The sequence below is a fragment of the Schistocerca gregaria genome, chromosome 2 (genome assembly GCF_023897955.1).
Source record: "Schistocerca gregaria isolate iqSchGreg1 chromosome 2, iqSchGreg1.2, whole genome shotgun sequence".
In the NCBI taxonomy this organism is placed as follows: domain Eukaryota; kingdom Metazoa; phylum Arthropoda; class Insecta; order Orthoptera; family Acrididae; genus Schistocerca; species Schistocerca gregaria.
In genome coordinates this window covers 448123263-448150232 of record NC_064921.1, presented here as the reverse complement: position 1 = coordinate 448150232, position 26970 = coordinate 448123263, and the positions used below count along the sequence as shown (strand labels likewise).

At 38.1% G+C, this 26970-nt stretch overlaps 1 protein-coding gene across 1 annotated transcript in view; it reads right to left on the bottom strand.

The window, feature by feature from the left end:
- LOC126325567 (phenoloxidase 1-like) overlaps window positions 1-26970 on the bottom strand; it is a 180408-nt gene that overhangs the window by 143222 nt on the left and 10216 nt on the right. The window contains exons 2-4 of the mRNA XM_049995261.1: window positions 16850-16994; window positions 16546-16700; window positions 12420-12578 (exon numbers count right to left, since the gene is read on the bottom strand). Coding sequence (XP_049851218.1) covers window positions 12420-12578; window positions 16546-16605 — 219 coding nt within the window. The 5' untranslated portion in view covers window positions 16606-16700; window positions 16850-16994. The remainder of the gene's footprint in view (window positions 1-12419; window positions 12579-16545; window positions 16701-16849; window positions 16995-26970) is intronic.

Here is a 26970-nt window from a genome sequence, read left to right as displayed (position 1 = left end):
AACAGCGTCCAACAAAGAATCTGGTAGTACTGAAACAAGAACTGCAGAAATGCAGCAAAGAAAGTGAGCAGTGTCTTGAATGTTGGTTGGGAGGTAATGTACAATGATTTGGAGGTACTGGTTAAAAGAGGTAGAAATTCATCCAGTGGAAACATTGACCCCAGCCACAAGGGTATGAACAGTGGTGAGGTCTGTGGGCTTGGATTTAAGAAGTTAGGGGAGTAGGTAAAATTCAAACAATGAAAAATCCAGAATTGAATGTAGCAATATTATGAAAAGGAAAATTTCTACTCGCCATATAGCAAAGACACTGAGTCTCAGAAAGGCACCACAAAAAGACTGTCACAAATAAAGCTTTCAGCCAGTAAGGCCTCAATAAAAAATAGACGACAGACAGACACACACACACACACACACACACACACACACACACACACACACACACACACACACACAAAGCCACCTCACTCAACTCACTCACACATGACTGAAGTCTCAAGCAAATGAGGCTACACTGTGAGCAGCAGCACGAGTGCATGATGAGAGTGGCAACTGGGTGGGGATAAGTAGGAGGCTGGGGCAGGCAGGGGAAGGGGAAGTAGGGTAGGTATGGTGAATAGTGAAGTGCTGTAGGTTAGACAGAGGGCTGGTGAGAGGTAGGAAAGGAGGGGTTGCAGAAAAGGAGAGAAGCATACAGACTGGGTGCGATGGTGAAATGAGAGCTGTGTAGCACTGAGATAGGAACAGGGAGGGGGCTGGATGGGTGAGGGAAATGACTAACGAAGGATGAGGCCAGGAGGTTACGGAAACATAGGATATGTTGCAGGTAAAGTTCCCACCTGCGCAATTCAGAAGAGCTGGAGTTGATGGGAAGGATCCATATGGCACATGCTGGAAGCAGTCATTGATATGGAGGATGTAATGTTTGGCATTGTGCTCAGCAACAGGGTGGTCCACTCATTTCATGGCCACAGTTTGTCGGTGGCCATTCATGCAGACAGACAGCTTGTTGGTTGTCTTGCCCACATAGAATGCAGCACAATGGTTACAGCTTAACTTGTAGATTGATTTCACCAAGTAGTCCTGTCTTTGATGAGATAGGTGATGTTTGTGACCAGACTGGAGTAGGTCGTGGCGAGAGGATATATGGGACAGGTTTTGCAGCTAGGTCTATTTTCGGGGTATGAACCATGAAGTAAGGGATTGGGAACAGGGGTTGTGTAGGGATGGACAAGTATATTGTGTAGGTTTGGTGGATGGTGAAATACCACTGAAGGAGAGGTGGAAAGGATAGTGAGCAGGGCACTTCTCATTTCAAGGCACGATGAGAGGTAGTCGAAACCATGGCAGAGAATGTAATTCAGTGTACCGTAGGTCTCTAGAAGAGCATAGCGTTCCAAAGGATTGGAAAGTGGCACAGGTCATCCCCGTTTTCAAGAAGGGACATCGAACAGGTGTGCAGAACTAGAGACCTATATCTCTAACATTGATCAGTTGTAGAATTTTGGAATACGTATTATGTTCGAGTATAATGACTTTTCTGGAGACTAGAAATCTACTCTGTAGGAATCAGCATGGGTTTAGGAAACACGGTCGTGTGAAACCCAGCTCACGCTATTCGTCCACGAGACTCAGAGGACCATAGACACGGGTTCACAGGTAGATGCCGTGTTTCTTGACTTCCACAAGGCATTCGATACAGTTCCCCACAGAAGTTTAATGAACAAGTAAGAGCCTATGGACCATCAGACCAATTGTGTGATTGGATTGAAGTGTTCCTAGATAACAGAACGCAGCATGTCATTCTCAATGGAGAGAAGTCTTCCGAGGTAAGAGTGATTTCATGTGTGCCATAGGGGAGTGTCGTAGGACCGTTGCTATTCACAATATACATAAATGACCTTGTGGATGACATCAGAAGTTCACTGAGGCTTTTTGCAGATGATGCTGTGGTACATCGAGAGGTAGTAACAATGGAAAATTGTACTGAAATGCAGGAGGATCTGCAGCGAATTAACGCATGGTGCAGGGAATGGCAATTTAATCTCAATGTAGACAAGTGTAATGTGCTCCAAATACATAGAAAGAAAGATCCCTTACCATTTAGGTACAATATAGCAGGTCAGCAACTGGAAGCAGTTAATGCCATAAATTATCTGGGAGTATGCATTAGGAGTAATTTAAAATGGAATGATCATATAAAGTTGAACGTCGGTAAAGCAGATGCCAGACTGAGATTCATTGGAAGAATCCTAAGGAAATGCAATCCGAAAACAAAGGAAGTACGTTACAGTACGCTTGTTCGCCTGCTGCTTGAATACTGCTAAGCAGTGTGGGATCCATACCAGATAGGGTTGACAGAAGAGATAGAGAAGATCCAACGGAGAACATCACGCTTCATTACAGAATCATTTAATAATCGCAAAAGCGTTATGGAGTTGACAGATAAACTCCAGTGGAAGACTCTGCAGGAGAGATGCTCAGAAGCTCGGTATGGGCTTTTGTTGAAATTTCAAAAACATACCTGTCGCTGAAGAGTCAAGCAGTATATTGCTCCTTCCTATGTATATCTCACGAAGAGACCATGAGGATAAAATCAGAGAAATTAGAGCCCACACAGAGGCATAGTGACAATCCTTCTTTCCACAAACAATACAAGACTGGAATAGAAGGGAGAACCAGTAGAGGTACTCAAGGTACCCTCTGCCACACACCGTCAGGCGGCTTGCGGAGTATGGATGTAGATGTAAATGTAGAACCTGAACCAAGTGAGGGGATTAGGATCCTAGGTGTTTAGGAATGACTCCTCTAGATGGGTCATGAATAGGTTGGCATAGAATGGTGCCATTGGATGCCCATAGCCGTACCCCAGATTTGCTTGTAGGTAATCCCTTCAAAGGAGAAGTAATAGTGGGTGAGGATATAGTTGGTCATGATGACTAGGAAGTAGTTTGTTAGTTTGGAATCCAACTGGCCGTGGGAAAGATAGTGTTCAATAGCAGTAAGGCCATGGACATTGGAGATGTTAGTGTAGAGGGGGCAGCACTAACAGTGATGAGCAGGGCATTGTGTATTAAAGGGACAGGAACTGTGGAGAGCCCATAGAGGAAGTGGTTACTATCTTTTATAGAGGAAGGTAGATTCCGGGCAATAGGTAGAAGGTGTTGGTCTATGAGACCAAAGATTCTCTTAGTGGGGGCAGAGTAACTGGCCGTAACGAGGCATCCTAGATGGTTGGATTTATGGACTTTTGGAAGCATGTAGAAGAGAGGAATGCAGAGAGTGGTAGGAGTGAGCAGAGAGATAGACTCCGGGGAGAGGTTTTAGTATGGGCCTGAGGTTTTCAGCAGTGATTGGAGATCCTGCTGGATTTCTGGAATGGGATCACTGTGGCAAGGTTTGTAGGTGGAAGTATGTGACAGCTGGCAGAGTCCCTCTGTCAGGTAATCCTTGCACTTCAAAACAACAATGGTGGAGCCTTTGCCCACAAGTAGGATTAGTAGGTCGGGATCAGTTTTTAGATAGTGGACTGCAGTTCTTTCTGTGGATGTAATGTTACTTTGCATGTAGAGGGATTTGGGAAATTATGGTAAGGCAAGGTTCAAGATTAAGAAATTCTGGAAAGTTAATATGGGGTGATTTGGGGCAGTGAGGGTGGATCACGGTTGGATGGAGGTGTAAACTGAGTTAGGCAGGGTTCAACATTGGTCTTTGGTTGCGTCTGGTTGGTAGGGTTGATGGCAAAAAAGTGTTTCCACTGTAGGGAACAGGAGAAGGAGAGAAGGACTTTAACAAGTCCTGCATGATTGAATTTGGGAGTGGGGCAAAATGTGAGGCCTTTGGAGAGGACTGATATTTCTGTGGGTCTAAGGCTTCTGGAGGAGAGGTTCATGACAGTGTTATGGGTCTGTTTAGGCTCTGGATTCTGTGTGGTAGTGGGAGGGAAATTTGGAGGGTGGGGTAAGTGTAGTGGTTCTATGTTACAGGTTTTTTTAGCTAGGAGGGGGCATGGGGGAGATTTGGAAGTTGTTGTAGAGGTGGTGAACAGTGGTACTCCAAGGCAGGAGCAGGAAGTGAGCAGGGTGGAGAGCTTTCTGGGTAACTTCTTGATTACACAAAAAGTATTCATTACACAAAAAAAAAATAGAATGAAGTGTTAAGTTTGCATGTATACATATTGCAGGAATCTCTTTAAGCAGTTGGAAATATTAATCACAGCCACACAGTACATTTATTATTGAATAAGAAATATGTTATCAACAGTTCATTTAAGTTTGAGAGTAACAGAGATATTCAGAAGTGCAACACTAGGCGGAAAATGATCTGCAATCTTCTTTAAAAAGTCTAACTTTGGAACAAAAAAAGGTTGAAATATGCAGCTATATAAGGCTTTGACAGTCTACTCTTGGAAATAAAATGTCTCACAGATAGCAGAAGTTTTTTTCAAAAATACATACTTATATACAGTTTCTATGTCTGTTTTGTTGACACATTTCACATCATAATATGTATCATAAATTTAATCTCTGAAACAAAGAGCTAAAAATAAATAAATAAAATATGTGAGTAAGTATATAAAGATTCATTGAACTTTTTAACTTTAAACAATGTGGTGAGCTATCATTAAACAGAGAATAGGTATGATTTTTAAAGGGACATACATGCAAACACAATATACCAGGCCAGTGTATTATACAAACCAAAAACTCTCTTCAATGTATTGTCAGATATCATCAAAAGAATGACAACCTCTAAAGATCAACAAATAATGCATAACTTCTACCATGTTAATGAATATTTGGAATATTGCTCAAACCTGTAGGGTATACCATTTAATCTCTCTACTCAGCAATTTATAATTAACAGAGTATGTCACAATAAAACTAAATACCATTTGCTAATGTACTCCTGTTAATTAATGGGTGTAGTTATATGTATTCCATGTTCATATACACTGAAGTGCCAAAGAAACTGATATAGGCTTGCTTAATCAAATACAGAGATATGTAAACAGGCAGAATACAGCACTACAGTTGGCAATGCCTATATAAGGGAACAAGTGTCTGGCACAGTTGTTAGATTGGTTACTGCTACTACAATGGCAGGTTATCAAGATTTAAGTTAAGTTTGAACATGGTGTTATAGTTGGTGCACAAGTGATGGGACACAGCATCTTCGAGGTGATGATGAAGTGGGGATTTTCCCATATGGCCATATCATGACAGTACCATGAATATCAGTAATCTGGTAAAACATCAAATCTATGACATTGCTGGGGCCGGGAAAAGATCGTGCAAGAATGGGACTAATGATGAGTAAAGATAATTGTTCAACATGACAGAAGTGCAACCCTTTCGCAAATTGCTACAGATTTTAATCCTGGGCCATCAACAAGTGTCAGCGTGTGAACTATTCAATGAAACATCATTTACATTGGCTTTTGGAGCTGAAGGCCCACTCATCTACCCTCAATGACTGCATGATACAAAGCTTTATGTCTCACCTGGGACTGTCAACACTGACATTGGACTGTTGATGATTGGAAACATTGCCTGGTCAGATGAGTCTCATTTAAAATTGTATTGAGCTGTTGGACATGTATGGGACTGGAGACAACCTCATGAATCCATGGACCCTGCATGTCAGCAGGGGACTGTTCAAGCTTGTGGAGGCTCTGTAATGGTGTGAGGCATGTGCAGTTGGAATGATATGGGACCCTTGACATTTCTAGATATGACTCTGACAGTTAGCACTTATGTAAGCATCCCATCTGATCACCTGTATCCATTCATATCCATTGTGCCTTCTGATGGACTTGGGAAATTCCAGCAGGACAATGTGACACCCCACATGTCCAGATTGCTACAAAGTGGCTCCAGGAATGCGCTTCTGAGTTTAAACACTTCTGCTGGCCACCACATCAGACTATCCAGACATAAACGTTATTGAGCATATCTGGGATGCCTTGCAATGTGCTGTTCAGAAAGAGTCTTCACCCTTTCGTACTCATGTGAATTTATGGACAGCATTGCAGGAATCTTCATGTAAATTCTCTCCAACACTACTTCAGACATTAGTTGTGTCCATGTTACATCATGTTGCGGCACTTCTGCATGCTCGCGGGGTCCTACAGGATACTCGGCATGTGTACCAGTTTCTTTGGCTCTTTAGTGTATGTGGGCATGGAATTTTATTTTCTTTGACTTATTTAACTAAAATATAGTGTACTTCAATACAATCAATCAACAGGTGTTAATAGCATCTCAGGTATGTGTCTTTAGTGTCTATATGTGTGTCCTACATAAAACTCTTTTTTCTTATGCTTAATTAAGTAGAATATTGTTTATTTTATTGCAATCAATCTGGCTAAGTTCATAAGAAAGCTACAGGTCTAGATATAATGTTATAACTTACATGTGCTTATATTTTGTACATACTTATTTGTAATATGTCTTGTATTTTGACAGTCCTCACTTTTTCTGTTATTCTAGAACACTAGAAGTCACTGTTTTCCCAGTAAATATTTGTCTTTTGCTCTGGAACACTGGGAGTTGTGTTTTACATGCTCCCAAGTCTCTCCCACACGCTTAAACATATCATATACTTTTTTGTAAGCAGTTTTTTGAGCTTGTGCATGGATCTTGCACTCAGAAAAATTATCAAGAAGTTTCTTCTGTATTTATAACACAGAATGCGATTTTCACAGTTCTGTATTATGTACATTAAATGTTAATTAAAAATCATTTTTGAAGTTAGTTTTTGGTTTTATTGCTGCTCTCATTTAATACAATCTATTCTAAGTGTCAAATAATTATATATAATTTTATATAGAAAAACCAGAAAATCGCCTTGGCTGGTGAGTTAATATATTACTATTACTACTAATAATAATACTACCACTACTACTAATAATAATAATCCTTACTTATTTCACTGATATTAAAAGCTAAGTACTCATGACTTTAATTTATGAGAGCCTGCAAACATACCTAATGCAGACATACATGGTATGTATTTAAAATAATTCAGTCTTAATTCATGTAATTAATCTAAATTCAAGTTAATTCTATGTAAAAAACAAACCAAACACTCAAGGATCAATATTGCTGTGGTGTATCAGTTATAGCTACTGGTTGCAGGGTGCATGTCAACAGTTTGATTACTGCCTCCTGCAGTTATTTATCACTTTATATTTGTAATTCATTGGAGGTTATATGATTTAATTATTTATGGAATATTGGAATTTATTAGAACATTCTACAACATCAAAAGGAAAGCCCCCTCAAAAATTATGATAGTACGAGGCAGAATTGCTGGCTAGTACTTACTTTCAGCAGTACTGCCAATAGGCATATATAAAAATACAGGACACTATTCTGCATCCTGGTCAGAGAGATAGGTTTGAAAAGGTTAAAAAGGAACAAGTCATGCCAGAGGAAGAGAGGGACTCACCTGCTTTGAGGACATGGGGAAGCAAAGATGAAAATGGAGGTAATAGAGAGAGAGTGAGGTCAAAGTAAACATTCGTGAGCACTAGCCCAGCTTCACTACAGAAATAATGTGGATCAAAAATCTTTCCTCAGAAGAAGGTGGGCACGTCTCATCCTGGGGCCTGACTTACTTGCCATTCCTTTTTAACCTTCTCCAGCCTTTCCCTTTCTTCTCCCTGTGTATTAGTTCTGAAAGCTGGGATACCATCATGTATATTTATATGGGCCTAATGGTAGTATTGGTATTTTGCATTCTGAAAGTAAGTACTAAAACAGTCTATGGGTATTTAGATATGAGCACTCTTTGCTGAGGTAAGTAGTTTAGGTCCATCTGTACTTTTACATAGTTTAAATAAACTGTTAATTGTGAAGCATTAGTTCTTCTTAATGAGCTTTGGTCTCTTAACTGGTACTTGCTTCCAGACTTAACAAATTACTTGTAGCAATATGGTACACACCTGATGTATTACAATAAAGGAAAAACCAGAATGAGAACAATAAAAAAATTACAAAAGGCAACAATATAGGGAAAAGATAGACTGCTGCTCACTTTAAAGATGACAATTTGACTTGCAGACAGGCACAACAACAAAAAAACAGTTCAATAATTAGCTTCTGACCAAGCTTTCTTCAGAAAAAGAAACACACACACATTCATTAACACAAGAAAGCATATCTCACTCACACATGAATCCCATCTCTGAGAGCTTGGACCAGAGCGAATGTTGGCATTCTGATCCAAGCTGCCACAAACAGTGGTCATCTGTGCCTGAGGTGTGCTTCTTTGTGAGAAAGAATATATGTGTGTTTCTTTTTCTGGTGAAGACTTTGGCTGAAAGCTGAATGTGTAAGTGTGGCTGTCCACAACTCAATGTGTTATCTCTATGATGAGTAGTGATCAATCTTTTTCTTTAAATTGGCTGTCATTCTACCAGTTAGGTTGCTTTTGATAAACTTTAAATTTATTGCATTGTGAAGAATAGATAAATTAGAATATTACAAAACAAAATTGCTTAAATTCAAAGTGGAGTTGTCAACAGAAATTCAAACTCTGTTATGTACACTATACAACATGTTGCTTGTATTTAACAACTGTGCAAAAACCCTCAGCTCTGAGTTTGAATAAAGAAGAATTTAGAATTCGAGCAGAGAATGCTTTGAAACTTAAGTGGTAGGTCAAAAGGTATGTAGAGGTCTTGGGAGGGGGAGGGGGAGGGGGGGGGAGGGGGGGGGGGAGAGGCCACCAAAAACTATTCAGCAAATAACAATGAATGACGATCAGAAATCTTTGATAGCAGTAGAGAAGGATGGTGACATATGCTACAAATGGTTACAAACATGGGAAACCACAGAAATTTTTCCTAGAGGGGGCAAGATTAAAAAATTGACAGTTTTTATATATCTAAGTCAGTGAGTCTGAAAATTAGCCATAACCCAAAAACTAGAAAGTAAGTGCACAAAACATTTTGTATCTCAAATGACTCATAGTTTTACACATAGTGCAGGATGTATCAAAAAGCATTATCCAGTTTTAAAAAAAACATAACTATTATGTTATTTGAGATATGTGCATGAACAGTGTACTGTCGGAAACAGCAAACTCCCAAATTTTACACGGTTCCCACCAGGTAGCATCAGTGTGTGCCCACTTCAGTTATAGTAAAGATGGTGTCAGGGCAACAGAAAGCATTTTGTGTTCTATGTTTTGCACAGTCCGGGTCAGTAACAAATGTTCAGTGTGACTTTCGTACTAGCTATGGTGCAAGGATCCTCCTACAGTACAGAGAATTAGACAATGGCATGAACAAATCTGAGAAACAGGTTGTTTGTGTAAAGGCAAATCGCTGGGCTGTCCCTGAGTGTCTGACACTTGTTGAATGCATCCACCATAGTTTCACAAGGAGTCTGCAGAAATCCATTCATCGTGCCCCGATGTCCATCTAGTGTTTGTTGCATCGTTTACACATGAAACCATACAAAAGGTGACAAACAACAACATGTGGAGTTCTGTAGTTTCATTCTTGACAAGATGGAGGATGACAGTTTTCTTCCATGCTTAGTGTTTAGTTATGAGGCAACATTCCATTTAAAAGGAAAGGTAAACCATCATAATGTGAGAATATCGGGTATGGAACAACCTCATGAAGTTGTACAACATGAGAAGGACTCTCCAAAATTTAATGTGTTTTGTGCAGTTTCACGAGAAAAGCTGTACGTTCCAGGCAAAGGAGTATGGTCCATTTTTCTTTACTGACAACACTGTTACAGGAAGCACATATCTTGATATGCTTGAGAACTTTCTTTCCCCACAGTTGGAGACTTATCTGAACAACTTCATTTATGAACAGGATGGGACACCACCACAATGGCATCTGGAAGTGCCTGTACGCGATTATGTTAATGTACCTCTGTTACGAACAACAATGAATGAACTGAGACATCGCATAATGGCAGCTGTGGAAACTGTAACTCAAGACATGCTCATCAGAAAACAAAATCCATTAAATTTGTTTACTAATTTCAGAAATAAAGATGTGGCAAATCAGATGATCCTTTTTGATACACCCTGTACTCTTAAGGGAGATTACTTTGATGCTTAAATGGTAAGCATAGTTCAACAGCACATACAAAGTACATCTTTTTATGTTATTAATATGACTATGGATGGCACTTCTTGATTCAAAAAATTACAACCTTGTACAATTAAATCCAGGGTATCTAATGAGTTACAAAATTAGCCCAGAAAATGTTCACAATAAGTACTTGTTCATGCTCCCATTTTGTTAATTTGAAACGGAAAATTAAAACTCTGAACTAACAAAAAAAGTAAGAACAACTGAGAATTGTTGGACATCTCCATGTGGAGAAACAGGGATAAACAATTTAAAAGGTCTTCTTCAACTTCATGCCACCTATGACACATCACACTTAATCACATTAATGGGTACGAACTACATTCATGCTTTCTGTAATTGTATTCTCTGTTTATTGTATGTTTACATCTTCCACAGTACTGCAGTTTTTTAATGTTGACTGGGACAAGTAAAGTAGAACACAGTGTGCTTTGAAGGCTACATTTTTTTCAGTGGTTAGGTAATTTGTAGTCTAGAGGCAGTATAGATTGGATGAACATGGAAAATCTCACAAAAGCATCCTCAAATTGGCCAGTACAATCAACTTTTAACAGTCTAGGGCTAATCCCAGTCAGTTCTCATTTTTCCACTTTGTTACATTATTGTGCAGCAATGACGTCTGGACTGCATAATTTGTAGCACTATGACAGCATGTTGAATGGTGTTACACATCTTATAATTGAGAAGGTCCCAATTTGTGAAGAGAACATCTTTTCAACCTTGAATTTCACTCGTTTTTCTCCTTCTTCTAGTGAATAAAATGGTATTTTCTTTTAGGAATGGTTCATTTGAGCCCTCAGGCTAAATATAAATGTGGACACCTAAATGGTCATGTTCTCCAAAGCCTACTACAATAACTCTGGTGCATAGAACAGAATGTAGACTTAGTAAGCCAACATGTGCCTTCTTTGTCCACAGAGAAATATTGGAACAATATTGTGACTCATTTTAGCAACAAGAGGACGGGGAATACTTGGGAATTCAGAACAAATGACAAGCATATACTGCTCCCATGTTTATGTTGTACTGGGAATCAGCATGTGATGATGTTAGGTCAGATCCTTTCTGCAGCTGAACAGGAGCTGTACAAAGAAGCTATAAAGAAAAGATTGAGGGCTCTACTTCAGCACAGTTATCTTGACTGTAAAATGCCACCAAAACCACCACTGCACCAGGAATCGACATAATTTCCCATGAACAGCATAAGAAAACAAGTAAGAAAACAAATTAACAAAAATAAACAGAAGCTGTGAATCATAGAATTTCCTGGCATACTCAGCAATGTTAAATCTGTAGCTTTGCTGAGTCACAGACAGTCACTTCTACAAATTCTGTAACCAATAAAACATTTGTATCTAAATTCCAGGAGGGAGCAAGTACTCTCTCTTGCCTGCCCCATTCTCCCTTTGCTGACCCCTATGGTTTCAAGTTTGCCAAGAACAATATGTATCAAGCCATTTTCATGATTCTGTAGTTGAATTTTGTAAATATGTATTATGGAATGACTTCAAAGCATGTATTACCAGTGATAATATCTGTGAACGCTACTAAATTTCACAGATGCACCAATAATAAAACAATGGACTAAAAAGACAAACTGCTTAGAGAAAATGTGAAAGTAACTTCTTCTGTTGAAAAGTTGGCATGCATGACTTTGGGATATTCTCACCCAGTAATTACTTTTTAATTCTAGAACAAAATCCAAATTATTACAAGCAATATTCTTTTTAGTTATTTGTATAACGGCCAAACCAAGGCTAACATTTGACCAAGAGAAAATTTTTCTTTCCAAGACATAACATAGTATAACTGAGTTATGCATTTTTGGGGATAGAACAGCATTATTTAAAAAACAAATTTATAATTTTTTCCATACAGTCACTTATTTAGCTCTGGACAGTATTTTTGATTGCTGCATTTGAGTCATTACAGCATTCAAAGAGGTTGGTTAATAATTTCTGACAGTAAATATATTTGGGTTTATTGGGACTGATAAGTAATGTCAAATTCTACATCACATTTATTGCACTGAAACATGATGCTGTTTCATAATTAAGAATGTTTCTTCAATAAATAAAGAAAAATAAACTATGAAAGCACAAATAAAATTGTCTCACTACAAAATGCGGAAGACCTGACATTATTTAATGCAAAGATGCAGATATAAATTTTAGTAAGAAATAAAGCAGAGTGGTTATGAAAATACATTCTCAAACAATATGGCACAAGGTAAATAACAAAAATTTCTCCACACTTGTTGAAAATACACTAACTCAACAAACAGAATTTTACTTACATGATACTCTGGTGGAACACTGAAGGCAGTATCTCTATCGATTCCTTTCCGCAAAGAAATAGGTTCATTGAGCCGTTCCATCACCAAATGAAAAAATTTAATTTTATCCCTTGGGTGTATCGACTGCTTTCTTACTGGTTTTATTTGCGGCCTCTGAGCCTGAAGAAAAATACTTCTGTTCAATAAATCTTGTCATGACTTGGTTCACAACTTCGATAATATAAGAACTAATATAACTTTTGTCCAAATCTTTATTTATCATATCAGTAAATTATATTAAGAGTGTGTTATATGAAAGCTGAGTTTATTATAATTCTTAAAAATAAATGTTCTAGTTGGACATACTTCTGTATTAGATCAGCATTGTATGCACTTCCAACATCTACTCTGTATGGCAGTTACATTTTATTTCTCCGTGACTGTCTAACAGTGCATCAGTAGGGGGAAACAGGCAGGAGATAAATTCTTGTCCTTATATACAGAGGAAATGCATAATGTTATGGATATATAACAAGAGGATTATTATTTGTTAAGATCTTAATGTTTGATTTAATGTCAGGTGATATAACTGAGGACACGTAATTCTGTACACTATAGTATAGTATGCCAATTAAAATTCTGTGATTTCTTTTTCTCATGTTAATATACACACTGAGTCTTTCCATATCTCATCCTGCCTTGTGTGGTCTTCCAAAATCCTATGATTGTGCTGAATCCTAGATACTATTAAAGATGTCCTAGAATTATAGAATCAAAGAACATGAACATAAATGATCAGAATCATATCTTGATGGCAAAAGACAGTTATGGATGTTCAAAATGGCTCTGAGCACTATGGGAGTTATGGATGTTCCAGATGTCATATTGCAGTATGTGGTAATGTGTATGGAGTGTCTTTGGGTTCATGTTTTGCACCCTTGCATTCATAATGTATGTGGATAATATGACTCCATCATAAAAAAAAGAAATTTCACAATGTTAGCTGATGGCAAAATCATTGTGGTCAATAGTAAATCAGTTAGTAACTTTTAGTCACTCATCAACGATATATTGGAGGAAGCTAAGAAAGACTATTTTCACACATTTCAATCATAAGGACCCTGATGAAGTACTTATTGTGCTTAATGACCAGATAGCAAATTAAAATGTACTTCTCAGAACGTCTTGGTTTTCATGTTGATAGCAAGCTTTATTTGGAACAATACATTCTCTAGGCACAAAAATGGTTGTCATCAGCAATATCTATGTTACTAAATAGTGAACCCAGGGCATGGACTCAACTGCAGGTAGCTTAACTAACATCTTCCAGGATGAAAAAAAATGGATGTTCAATAGTTCAGGAAGTTATTCAGCAAGCTTTAAAATTTTAAATGCTATCATAATCTATTACCTAAGAGCTATAATATTACATTAAAGATTGAACACAATAAGTAGGTATTACAGCTAGAAACTGTGAATATGTCTTGAGGCAGCATAACTCACAGAGTGCAAATTACCCAGACAATATTCATCCAATTTCAGAGATTGAGAGTTCATAGTGAGTTCCAATAATCTTTATATACAATTTCAAACATTTCAAAAACTTTTTCCTGCTGACACCCCGCAAAATGATGATAGGAAAAAAGTTTATTGCTACATTTTCACTGTTCATGCAATAAAACTGCAGCATCAGGCATGACATTTTTTTATTACATCTTTACTACCAGCTCTATTCACAACACTTTTTTTCAGACAGTATCCACATATATTACTGGATGTACCTGCAAAATTAAACCATGGGATATGACATTATATTCAAGGAAATTCAGTTCTTTAAAGCAAAAGGGGTGGGGGTTTACTGGTATGCTCTAAGACTGATTTCTCATTTTAGTAATGGCAGAATTTGGAACACAGCATACTTTGGCTGTTTCTATTTGATAATGTGTTATCACTCTATGTTTTTGTGCAACAGCTAAAACTAAAAAAATACACTCTAGGACATAAAGAATGTTGCACCACTAAGGAATTATTCAAGTGGAACAGATGCTCCAAATGCTCTCAATTGGGGAGAGAGCTGGTGACCTAGCTGATCAATGTAGGGTTTGGCAAGCCTGAAGACAGCCAGTAGAAACTCTGACCATGTGAAGGTGGGAATTTTCTTGCTGAAATGTAAGCCCAGGATGGTTTGCCACAAAGCGTGATGACCTAGGTGTAGAATATCATAATGTACTGCTATTCTGTAAGGGTGTTGCTGTAAGAGACCTGCTATGAAATGAAATGGCACCTCAGATCAAACCTCCTGGCTGTTGGGCTGTATGGTGGGTGCCAGTCAGGTAGGTATCCCATCAATGTCTGGGGGACCCCCAGACACATCTTTGCTGGTTGTCGGATCTTAGCTTGAAGCAGAACTCATCACTGAAGACAAATCTATTCCTGTCAATGAGATTTCAAGTCAAATACATGTCTGGAGAGACTCCAGACAACAGTGGGATACCAACCACATGACTATTGCCCACCATACAGTCTGACAACCAGGAGTGATGATCTGGAGTGTAATTTCATTTCATAGCATGACCCTTTTGATTGGCACCTGCAGCAACCTCACAGCACAGCAGTACCGTGGTAATATTCTAGGCTCCATTTTATTGCCCCTCATGGTAAATCATTCTGGGCTCACACTTCAGCAAGATAATACCCACCCACACAAAGTGAGAATTTCTACTCTTGTCTTCATGCTTGCCAAATCTTACCTTGGCTATATTAATATAGGCTACATTAATTTCACTGTATTATTATTAACTTCATTGTATTATTTTGTTTTGTACTTTTTTACATATATATTGTTTGTGTCCCATTTCTTTGAAATGGCTTACATGTAGCCTTGACAACATCCATACAATATTTATTGTCAACAAATGGGTAAATAAAATAAATAGATAAATACTTGTTATAATCACTACAAAATTTCAGTACATGTAATCCCAATATATTTTTTAATAAATAATCTTACTTTATCATTATGAAACAAAAATAGAAGTTAAGATGATCTTAACTCTCAGATGAAGCATTTGGTACTTGTACGAAAGGGAATGACTGCCTCTGTAGCAAAATAGTTACCATCACACATGTTAGTGCAAAAGGATCCGGCTTTGATTTCTGATAACTCGCCAGATTTTTCTGATTTTGGGAGGGTGCACTCAACTCTGTGAGGCCAAATGAGGAGAACCAGAAGTGTTATCAGGATTCATCTACTGGCAATAATGGCTGGAGGGATTGGCGACATGCTGATCTCATGTCCCATAATCATTGATCCCTTCTTGTACTTGATCACTTCAGTCAGTCAGTCAGTACAGTACAGGCCTAACCTGTGAGTGGTGTATATGTTTACACACATGTTTAGAAAAGGGAGTAAAATATATGGGAGCTAAAATATTCAATTCACAATCTAATAATATCAAAGGCACAAGAAGTAATGTCTCTTGAAAAAAGTGTACAATAGTAACTGCTTAACATTCTATTTCACTCTACAGAAGAATTCTGTTACAGCAACAAATAAAACTTTTTATTTAAAACTCTGATGTTGCTTTAGAACTGGGAATTCCTGCTAATTGTTGCCTTATTTTATTAATTTTTAAGTTTTGCTTTGTCATATGTATGTAAGATTAAAATATTTATTGTCACAAGCTTATAAGTACAGGTAATAATTCTGTACAGAACATGTAAATAAAGAAACATAAGTCCCAGAGAATCACATCAAAGTATGATCCTACTTAATAGCTTCTCCCTGAAATAAACATTTTTATGAGGAGAAAGCTGAAACAGTGGCTTGGTAACCAATGTAAGTCTCTTGTTCATATTTATTTACTTATGTGGCACAAGACTTCATAGGTCTATGAAAAAAATATTAAGTACAAGTACAGAAAATATGTTCACCATATTACGCTATTGACAAGATATAAATAACATATTACACTATTGACAAGATATAAAAAATTTTAAGTACATAGTGATATACTCTGAGGCTACTGTGTTCAAGAATTGTAGAAATACCCCACATGCTACACATTAAAAAATCATTTAATATTTCAATGTTTATGAAGCACATGTATTATATGACAAGAGAAATATTTATCAGAGTTTCACTTACTTTAAGTACACTGTTGCACCATATCACGCCAAAAATTAGACATAAATATTTAGTGTTCATTTTGAACTAGTTTTATAAAGTCAGTTCTTATTTGCACCCATTAATTGTATTTGACATTACAGAGATACACAGCAAATTTCAGTCTCCACATATATCTGAAATGACAGTAAAAGGTGTTTAAAAAAGGAATTATTTAATTAAAAAATGACTGGCAAAGGAGTGTACATTGTTAAATAAAGTTTCTATAAGCAACATAAATAAATGCTTTCAAAATGCTTAAACCTGAATTCTTACAGTTACTTACATTCAACTCTTTGTCCCCCAAAGATCATCTGGGGCAATGTTAAGCACAAGCAGACCAGCTGAAAATTGCAACTGTAGTGATAATATTATCTGCAGATTTGCTTAGGTCATGAATTCTCTGTCTTGACTTTGGCATATTGACAACACTATTTGCAGACAAAACATTTTATTGGCAAGGCTTAACATTTGAAACTGGGTAGAAGAGGTAGGGGGGGGGGGGGGGGGGGGCAGACTGCCACTGAATATTTTAACAACAGACAGTATTTACTTACTATAATGAAAACAACTGCACAAAGTTTTAAATTTTCAGATGGTAACTAACTGAACTTTGTGATTTCTCACAGTATGACCAGATGAAAGTAATGATGAACTGCACAACAAGAAAGCCTGTATTAAAAGAATTTGATGAATATGACTATGGGAAAGTGATTACTAGACATTTATGTCAGGTGATGTTTGGTAGAAATGCCTGTTACTATTACAGAGCAAGCATATTCCTCCAAGTCTGCCAATTAAAACCAAAGATAAATTGGTATTTTGTTTTCAGGAATGGACTGCTCAAAAAATTTACCTAATTTGGCTTGGAATAGTGTTAGTGACAGATGTAAGATCCACTGCGTAAGTGCAGATGGAATGATCAAAATAATCATTGGGTACTGGTAACATAAGATTATATTTGTAGCAGCTATCTTCACAGCATCATTAAACCACTAATCAAAGACGTATTCCATATATTCCAGTATTTATTACATGAGAACCATAGCAACGAGAAATATCAGTGTAGTTATAAAACCAGACAGCATCTACCCGAGTAATTTACACATACCATGATTTTCACTTCTGCTGTTTCTAGTACAATGAAGAAAAAACCAAGGCACTTCTTTAGGATTATTTAATTTCTGTGTCCTTATGTAGCAAGGTTTTTAAGTGCCCAGATCCTGCATATCCTGGACCTGCCGTCAGCATTATCAGCTATGAATGAAGTATCATGGAAATTTATTTGGAACTATATGCATACTTGTAAAGCTTGGCATTTGTTGAAAACATAAAACAAGAAAATTTTTGCTTTCAAACTGTATCCATCCTTCAATAAATACAAGGCATATTCAAAAATCAAGGGCCATTTGGTAATCAAATATTTATTTACTTGTTTGTTATAAAAGGTTTTATTGATGGTTTTACTTCCCTACAAACCCACTTTTGTTTTCACAGAATCATCATTTGTTTACAAGTATTTTTGACAATATCTGATTAGCTTCTTAAAGACCTCTGCATAGAATTTCTCTGCTGGAGGATCGAACCAGTTGACAATGGTGGTCTTAAGTTCCTTGTCATCTTCATGCCATTGTCCTCCATGCCAAGGTTTCATTTGCAAAGAGAGGTAACAGTCAATGGGTGTGAATTCGATGGGTGTCAAGAAGCTGCCAAAAAACTATTCAGGTTGATACCTGATATGGGCAACAGTGTGTCGATGGCAAAAGCTTTCACAGGATTTTGAGAAGAAACTTCAAGAATTTCAGTGGTATGTTATCACACTTCAGAAAGAGAAGAATTTCTTGATGGGCCACATAGGCAATGCTAATGAGACTCCAGTTTGGTTTGATATGACACATAATTACAAGACTGACAAGAAGGGTAGAAAAGAAGTTACCATCAAAACATCTGGGTGTGAAAAAAAGAACATAACAGTAATGGTGACAATCACAGCAGAAGGGAACAACCTTCCCCCTTTTTTAATCTTCAAGCAAGAAACAAGCCCTGAGACTACGAAAAAAGAAAAGCTATTCCCTGATGATGTCATTGTTTGGAATCAAGAGAATGGATGAGTAACTGAAACTCTGATACTTCACTGGCTCTGACACATGTGGGAACTCTGTCCAGGTGGGCTTTCCAAGCTACTATTAATGGTTTGTCTTGATGCATTTCGTTGTCATCTCACTGACAACATAAAAAGGAGATCCACAGCCTACCCCGTGACCTTGTTATTATTCCTGGAGGAAATACAACCCCTGGACGTAAGTATACATAAACCTTTCAAAGGTTACGTTAAGGAACAGCATGAAAAATGGTTTTGCAAAGCAAATCACAAACTGAGTCTGACAGGAAAAATTAAATGTGTTGTACCCTACATTATTCTGTACTGGTTTTCGGCTGCCTGGAAATGCATTGAAGCACCAATGATCATAAAATCACTCAAGAAATGCTGTATTTCAAATACTCTGGATGCCAGTGAAAATGATGTGCTCTGGAATGACACCGAGGATGGCAGGGAAGGAGGAAATGAATCTATTTCTGATGTAGATACTTAGGGGATTCCAGTAATGATGACATTAGTGGGTAATGATGAGTAACGCTTGTAATTTACAGTATGTTTCTTTGTATGTCACGTAGGTAATCAAGTTAGGTGTTTTGTTTTAATAATGAAAATGTCACTTATTACCATAATAAGTAACTTAAAAATAAATTATTGTTGATTTTTATAGTTCATGTATACTTCACTATTGTTTGAAATAAAGTTACTGCTATAAAACAAATTTCAACAATACTAAAATACCCTACCAGCAATGTGCCAAAATTCCTTTACTAATCTAATTTTTAAAACTGGGGTGCGCATTACATTCGATGGTGCATTAGATTCATGCAAATATGGTAATCACGTAAGTAGTGATGTATGCAGCACGAGAAAATGCATCAGTCAGAGCACCAATCATCATTCATCAATCAGATCATAGAATTTTGGTTCACCTGTGGCATAATTTCATTGGTCTGGGTCCTGGTCCTTGCACAACTGTATGCATACTTTTATAGTCTCATCACCATTATATAACTTTCCTTTCACTCATTGCCATAGGCAAATAAACTAACATCTCTCCAGATAAATTTTCGCAGCTTTAGATCTCATTTGCCTTTACCTACATTCAAATGACTGCAGAATCAAAGCAATGATTTGTGTGGCTTCATAAACAGTCAATACATGGCATTGCATATTTTGTTTTGAATTGTAAACATTTAAATATTTACATTTTGAATGCCCTGTACATATAAAATGTACATTAGTTGTTTCCCATTTAATGGATTCCATTGATTGAAATATGGGGGGATGATAAGGTGTTTCATTTAGGAAAGACTGTCTGTCAAGTATATGTTACTACATGAGCTATGGGAACGTTTGCAATATATATCTTATTCTGAAAGATATACATCTACATCTATACTCTGGCAACCAGCATGAGGTGCATGGCACAGGGTACATTCCACTGTATCAGTTTTTAGGGTTTCTTCCCGGTCCTTTCATATATGGAGCACAGGAAGAAAGATTGTTTGAATGCTGGTGTATATGCATTAATTATTCTAATCTTATTATCATGATTCCTTTGTGACCAATACATAGGGGATTGTAGTATATTCCTAGAAGCATCATTTAATGCCAGTTCTTGAAACATTGTTAGTAAATTTTTTCTCACGGTGGTTTACATCTATCTTCAAGAGTTTCTTCAATATCTCTGTGACTCTCTCCCATGGAGAAAACAAACCTGTGACATCCACGCTGCCCTTCTCTGTATATGTTCAATATCCCCTGTTAGTCCTATTTGGTATAGGTACCACACACTTGAGAAATATTCTATAACACATCACACAAGTGATTTATAAGCAATATACTTTGTAGACTGATTGCACTTTCTACATCTACATCTACAGCTACATTTATACTCCGCAAGCCACCCAACGGTGTGTGGCGGAGGGCACTTTACGTGCCACTGTTATTACCTCCCTTTTCTGTTCCAGCTGCGTATGGCACGCGAGAAGAATGACTGTCGGAAAGCCTCTGTGCGCGCTCAGATCTCTCTAATTTTACATTCGTGATCTCCTCGGGAGGTATAAGTAGGGGGAAGCAATATATTCAATACCTCATCCAGAAACGCACCCTCTCGAAACCTGGCGAGCAAGCTACACCACGATGCAGAGCACCTCTCTTGCAGAGTCTGCCACTTGAGTTTGCTAAACATCTCTGTAACACTATAACGGTTACCAAATAACCCTGTGATGAAATTCGCAGCTGTTCTTTGGATCTTCTCTATCTCCTCCGACAACCCGATCTGGTATAGATCCCACACTGATGAGCAATACTCAAGTATAGGTCGAACGAGTGTTTTGTAAGCCACCTCCTTTTTTGGTGGACTACATTTTCTAAGGACTTTGCCCTGCACCCTTTGAGGCTGTTGCCCTCTCTGTACTTGTCCGAGGCCATCTAACCTAAAAAAAACGCCCAGTCCATGCAACACAATCCCTGCTACCTGTGGAGCCACTTGCTCCATGTAGTGGACTCCTGACCCATCCAGCGCAACCCGAAACCCCACCACCCTATGGCGCAAGTCGAGGAATCTGCAGCCCACATGGTCGCAGAACCGTCTCAGCCTCTGATTCAGACCCTCCACTCGGCTCTGTACCAAAGGTCCGCAGTCAGTCCTGTCAACGATGCTGCAGATGGTAAGCTCTGCTTTCATCCCGCTAGTGAGACTGAGTCTTCACCAAATCAGACAGCCGCCGGAAGCCAGAGAGGGTTTCCTCCAATTCATAGCAACACACATGATTTGTGCCGACATGAGCGACCACCTGCAGATTGGTGCACCCTGTACCCTTAATGGCATCCAGAAGGACCCTTTCCACATCTGGAATGACTCCCCGGTATGCACACAGAGTGCACATTGGTTTTCTTTCCCTCTCTTGCTGCCACATCCCTAAAGGGCCCCATTACACGCCTGATGTTGGAGCTCCCAACTACCAGTAAGCCCACCCTCTGCGACCACCCAGATCTTGCAGACTGAGGGACAACCTCTGGAACAGGACAAGCAGCCATGTCCGGCCGAAGATCAGTATCAGCCTGAGACAGAGCCTGAAACCGGTTCGACAGACAAACTGGAGAGGCCTTCCGTTCAGCCCTCCGGAATGTCTTTCACCCCCTGCCACACCTCGAGATGACCTCCCACTCTACCGCAGGTGAGGGGCAGCTTCAATGTGAGCAGTATCCTAGGCAGCCACAGTCGTAGTATGATTGGGCAATGCATGGGATGAGCTGGCCGTCCCCGACAAACCCCCATCCGGAGCCCCACAGTGATGCCCATTGGCAACAGCCTCAAGCTGTGTGACCGAAGCCAACACTGCCTGAAGCTGGGAGCGAAGGGATGCCAACTCAGCCTACATCCGAACACAGTAGTTGCAGTCCCTATCCATGCTAAAAACTGTTGTGCAAAGAACGTCCGAACTAATCTACATAGAGCACAAACAATTCGACACAAAAATTAAATGGTTATTAAAGTACAAGACTGCCTAGTAAATACAGTAATGCTGCTACTTGTGCACTGCTGACACACTGCTCGGCGGCGGAAGGAGACTACGCGAATTTACACTATTCAGGTACTAAAACGTGATGCTACAACTCTCAAATACTATAATTCGCTGGATATTTATGAATTAAAGAATGCAAATACCAAAAACACATAAAGAAATTAAGAATTAAACTAAATAACAAATTAGTGAGCTAAGAGTATACGACTTGCTGCTGGCAGTTGCTTATCCAACGGCGGCAGTGAGCACACTGTATTCTACCAATAAACTGATGTTTACCACTGGCTTTACCCATGACTGAACCTATATGTTCATTCCATTTCATATCCTTACAAAGTGTTACACCCAGGTATTTCTATGAGTTGGCCAATTTCAATAGTGACTCATATTATAATCATTGGACAGTACGATTTACTTATTTATTTTTGTTTTTGAAGTGCACAATTTTACATTTTTGAACATTTAAAGCAAGTTGCCAATCTCTGCACCACTTTGAAATGTTAGCAAGATCTTTCAGACAGTACTATATCACATATAACTGCATCATCTGCAAAAAGTCTGAGGTTATTGTCAATATTGTCTGCAAGATCATTAACATACAATATGAACAACAAGGGTCCCAACACACTTCGCTGGGGCACACCTGAAGTTACTTCTACACCTGCAATCATTCTCCATCCAAGATAACATGCTGTGTCCTCCGTAGCGAAAAAAAACCTCAATCCAATAAAAATTGTCACTTCATACCTCATATGACTGTGCTATTGACAATAAGCACAGTGTGGTACTGAGTCAAATGCTTTTTATAAATCAAGAAATACTGCATCTACCTGACTGCCTTCATCCAAAGCTTTCAGTATGTCAAGTGAGCAAAGTGTAAGCTGGGTTTCACATGATTGATGTTTTCAGAATCCATGCTGGTTGGCTGTGAGGAGGTCATTCTGTTCAACATACCTCATTATGTTTGAGCTCAGAATAAGTATCAATTTCAAGGATATTGGATGGTAGTTTTGTGGATCGCTTCTAGTACCCTTCTCCTTGATGGGTGTGGCCTTTGCCTTTTCCCACGAACTGGGCACAGTTATTTGTTCGAGGGATCTATGACACATTATAGTTACAAGAGGAGCTAACTCAGCCACAAATTCAGTATAGAATCTGACATAGATTCAATTGGGCCTGGAGTTTTGTTCAGTTTTATTGATTTCAGCTGTTTCTCAGCACCATTGTCACTAATACTTAATTCGTTCACCTTTCAGTGGTACGAGGAGTAAATTGGGACAATTATTCTGGGTTTCCATTTATAAAAAAACATTTGAAAAAAGGATCAAGCATTTCAGCTCTTGCTTTGATACCCCAGTTATAGTTCCTGTCTCATTTGCTAGGGACTGGGCACTAATTGTGACGCCAATAACAGCCTTTATATAGAGCCAGAATTTCTTTGGGTCTTGTGAAAGATCATCTGACAATTTTTTGTAATGGTAGTCACTGAAGACATCACACATTGCACTCTTGATAACCAAATGCGTTTCATTCAGCGTCTCTCTATCTATAACCCTACACTTTGTTTTACAGCTATTACATAGTAATCTCTTTTTCTTTATAAATTTCTTTACAGTGACTGTAAACCATGGAGGTTTCCTCTCATTATGGACTGTTCTACAAGGTACATATCTGTCTAAAGCATCGTCAACTATTCATTTAAACTTGAGCCAGAATTCCTAAGCATGCTCCTGCCCTGTGTTGAAATTTTCATGTTCTTCACTGAGATATGAGACTACTGATTTTTTTATTTAGTTTACTGAACATATATATGTGCCTGCTTGTTTTAGTTGTCCTTTGTACTTTGGTAATATTGTTGCCACTCTTGCCTCATGGTCACTGATACCAGGTTCACTGTGCACGTCCTCAAAAGAAGTCAGATCTATTTGTTGCCATTAGCTCCAGTATATCTCTGTCACAAGTGGGATTCCTAACTATCTGTTCAAGATAGTTTTCAGAAAATACATTTAGTAATATTTCCCACGATGTCTTATCATATCCACTACTAATAAAACTATAATAATTCCAATTAATTGTTGGATGATTAAAGTCTCCACCAACAACTACAGCATGATTGGAGAACTTAGGTACAAGTGAACTGAGGTTTTCTCTTGGGTCTTTGGTTAAATCAAGAGATGAGTCTGGTGGGTAACAAAAGAATCCAATCATCATTTTATGCTGGCCGTGATACTGATTCTGGCCCATACAATCTCACATGCAGCTTCAATTCTGAATGAAAAGCTTTGTATAAACTAATGAAGAAACTGCCTTACGTGTACCAGGATTCATCAAGCCAAGTGCATCACTTACTGAAATTCATAAGGTCACGAAGTAATTAGAAGTCAGTAAGTTAACTTCTGGGGGGTTGGGGTATTTCACTGCATTGCTGAGCAGCACGAATGATGTTACAAAAGCAAAATGCCTACAGCTTGTCAAGAATTAACAAAACATCTGAGCCTCCTATGTCACACCAATGTACCACTATTTATCATTCCACATTGACATGATTTACCAAGCTGTCCTGTGTAACCAAGGAAATTAGTGCTGCATACAAACATTATGAGTAAATATGTACACTCTTCAAAAAAGGTATTACAGATATAATTTGCAAGGGCCACAGATTTTATAAAACACTGAGTTTACAGCTAAAAGGGCTATGGAAGATATTGTTAGCTAATTTAGTGCAACACCAAAATGTAGAAATGAAATAGTCTTGTTTTTCAGCATAGTCGTTATGCAGAAGCTCATGTACCTCCTGTTTTAGAGTAAACTGTCACTAGACTTGATCAGAAAAAATCAAACATGTAATTTGTAAACGTACAAGAACAAAAAATACAAAATTACAGTGAAAGGACAGTAATGCACTGTAAGAAAAGTAAGACAATTCTACTTCATATTCATGAGCAATCACTTAAGGATGGCTTCACCAAACCAACTGTAGCATACTCTATATCAGGGGTGTACAGACTTATTAGTACCATAGGCTGCAAATCCCTCACTGTGATTGTGTAAGAGCCACAAGTTAAAAAATAACATTGTGTGAGAGAACTTATCATTCCAAATTGGGATCCCCCTGCCTGAATACTCCCTAGACTGGGAACAAAAGAATTATGTTCCACAATGCCATGAACTATCCTTTACACAAGGGACTGGAAGATGAGAAAATAAAAATTACGAGAATGAATGGCAAAGGACAGGCTGCCATCAGATCAATGGTACACCACATGTGGGTTGTGGGCTGCAGTCTGTGCAACCCTGCTCTATATTAATGAACACTGGCTAAAAAGTTCAGGTACAGAGTGGTCCATCCTATATGGATACCCACTGATCAATGGTTGGAACAAGCACTGCACAAGGGTATCAATCGATGTTAGAGAGATCTATACATTACATACTCATAAAGGAGTTGTCCAATGCAACCTGTAAAAACCTACCCTGAAATTTTTGATGCAGGAAGAATACACCAAAAGAAACGCAGTCCCAGAATTTTAGCTGCTACATTGCACTGCAAGTATTTTTTAAAAAGTGTTTTAAATAAACAAACTTATAGCTTCCAGGTGCTGGAGAGTTGCCGGTCCCTACCATAGCTGTAGCAGACACTGTATGTGCAACATGGCAGGCACATGTCTTTGCCTGACAGCACATAAGTAAACAGATAATATGGCACAACACTACTGTAATTTTGAAAGTGAACTTTAGTTTCTGTGAGTAGTTTCACTGCCACAACAGTTCACAGTTACTGTTAACTCAAATTTTCGATTTCATTTAATCTCCTTAATATTTAGCAGTTACCTGTGCAGTATCACTAGGTGTTAACATTGCAGATAAAACGGAATTAATTTTCTTTATGTTTTCTTGGTGTATGCTTGTTAATAGCAACTGTCTTTGTGCAGGTTTCAGTTTACCAGTACTGTAAAATCCACTTAATGTTTCCAACTTTGCAAAGATGAATATGATGAACATAGCATGCAATTGAAATCAGCTACTTCTCCTAAAGACCTACATATGCCTTATTGCTTACTTAATTTCTTGGATATTCATTCAAATGATGTTGATATTTCATCAGAAACTGTGGAAACATTGAAGAAACAGGAAATAGCTCTGACAATTCCATGAATTGTGGGTCAAATGGTGACTGTTGTGCTAATTGCAAGTAAGAAGAACATCATTGATTTCATAGCATTTTTGACCTGGTTAAACAGATTCAGGAAATTATACAGAACAGGAAGTCACAAAATTACGAAGTTTACTTCAAGTAAATGTGGCGAGTTGCTATCAACATATACCTATTATTACATTTTCATAGGAACCATGCAAGAGGAATTGTTATAAAATATTTCACATAAACAAATTAAAAGTCCTGATTGATGTAAGTCACCTATAACATCATACACTACAGTGATATTCTTTCCTCTGCTAGTCACTTGTGTAACAATTGCATTTGCAACAATTTAGATGTTAATATGAACTGCAACTTACTCAAAAAATTATTGATTTGAGATATTTTTCATGTGGTGTAAGGGCATAAAATTTGCTTGTGTGCACTTTGGACTTTGCACTGTGTGGTACTAGGTACTCTACATCGACTTATTTGACAAGTCATGTGCTAGGCAGGAAGGACTGTACAAATTACTATTATAACTGCTTCCATATGCAGGAAATTGAGTAATTATAAAATTTATTAAAAATCACTTGAATTGCACCTTGGCAGCTAAATTTGGACAGTTTCTTTTCCTT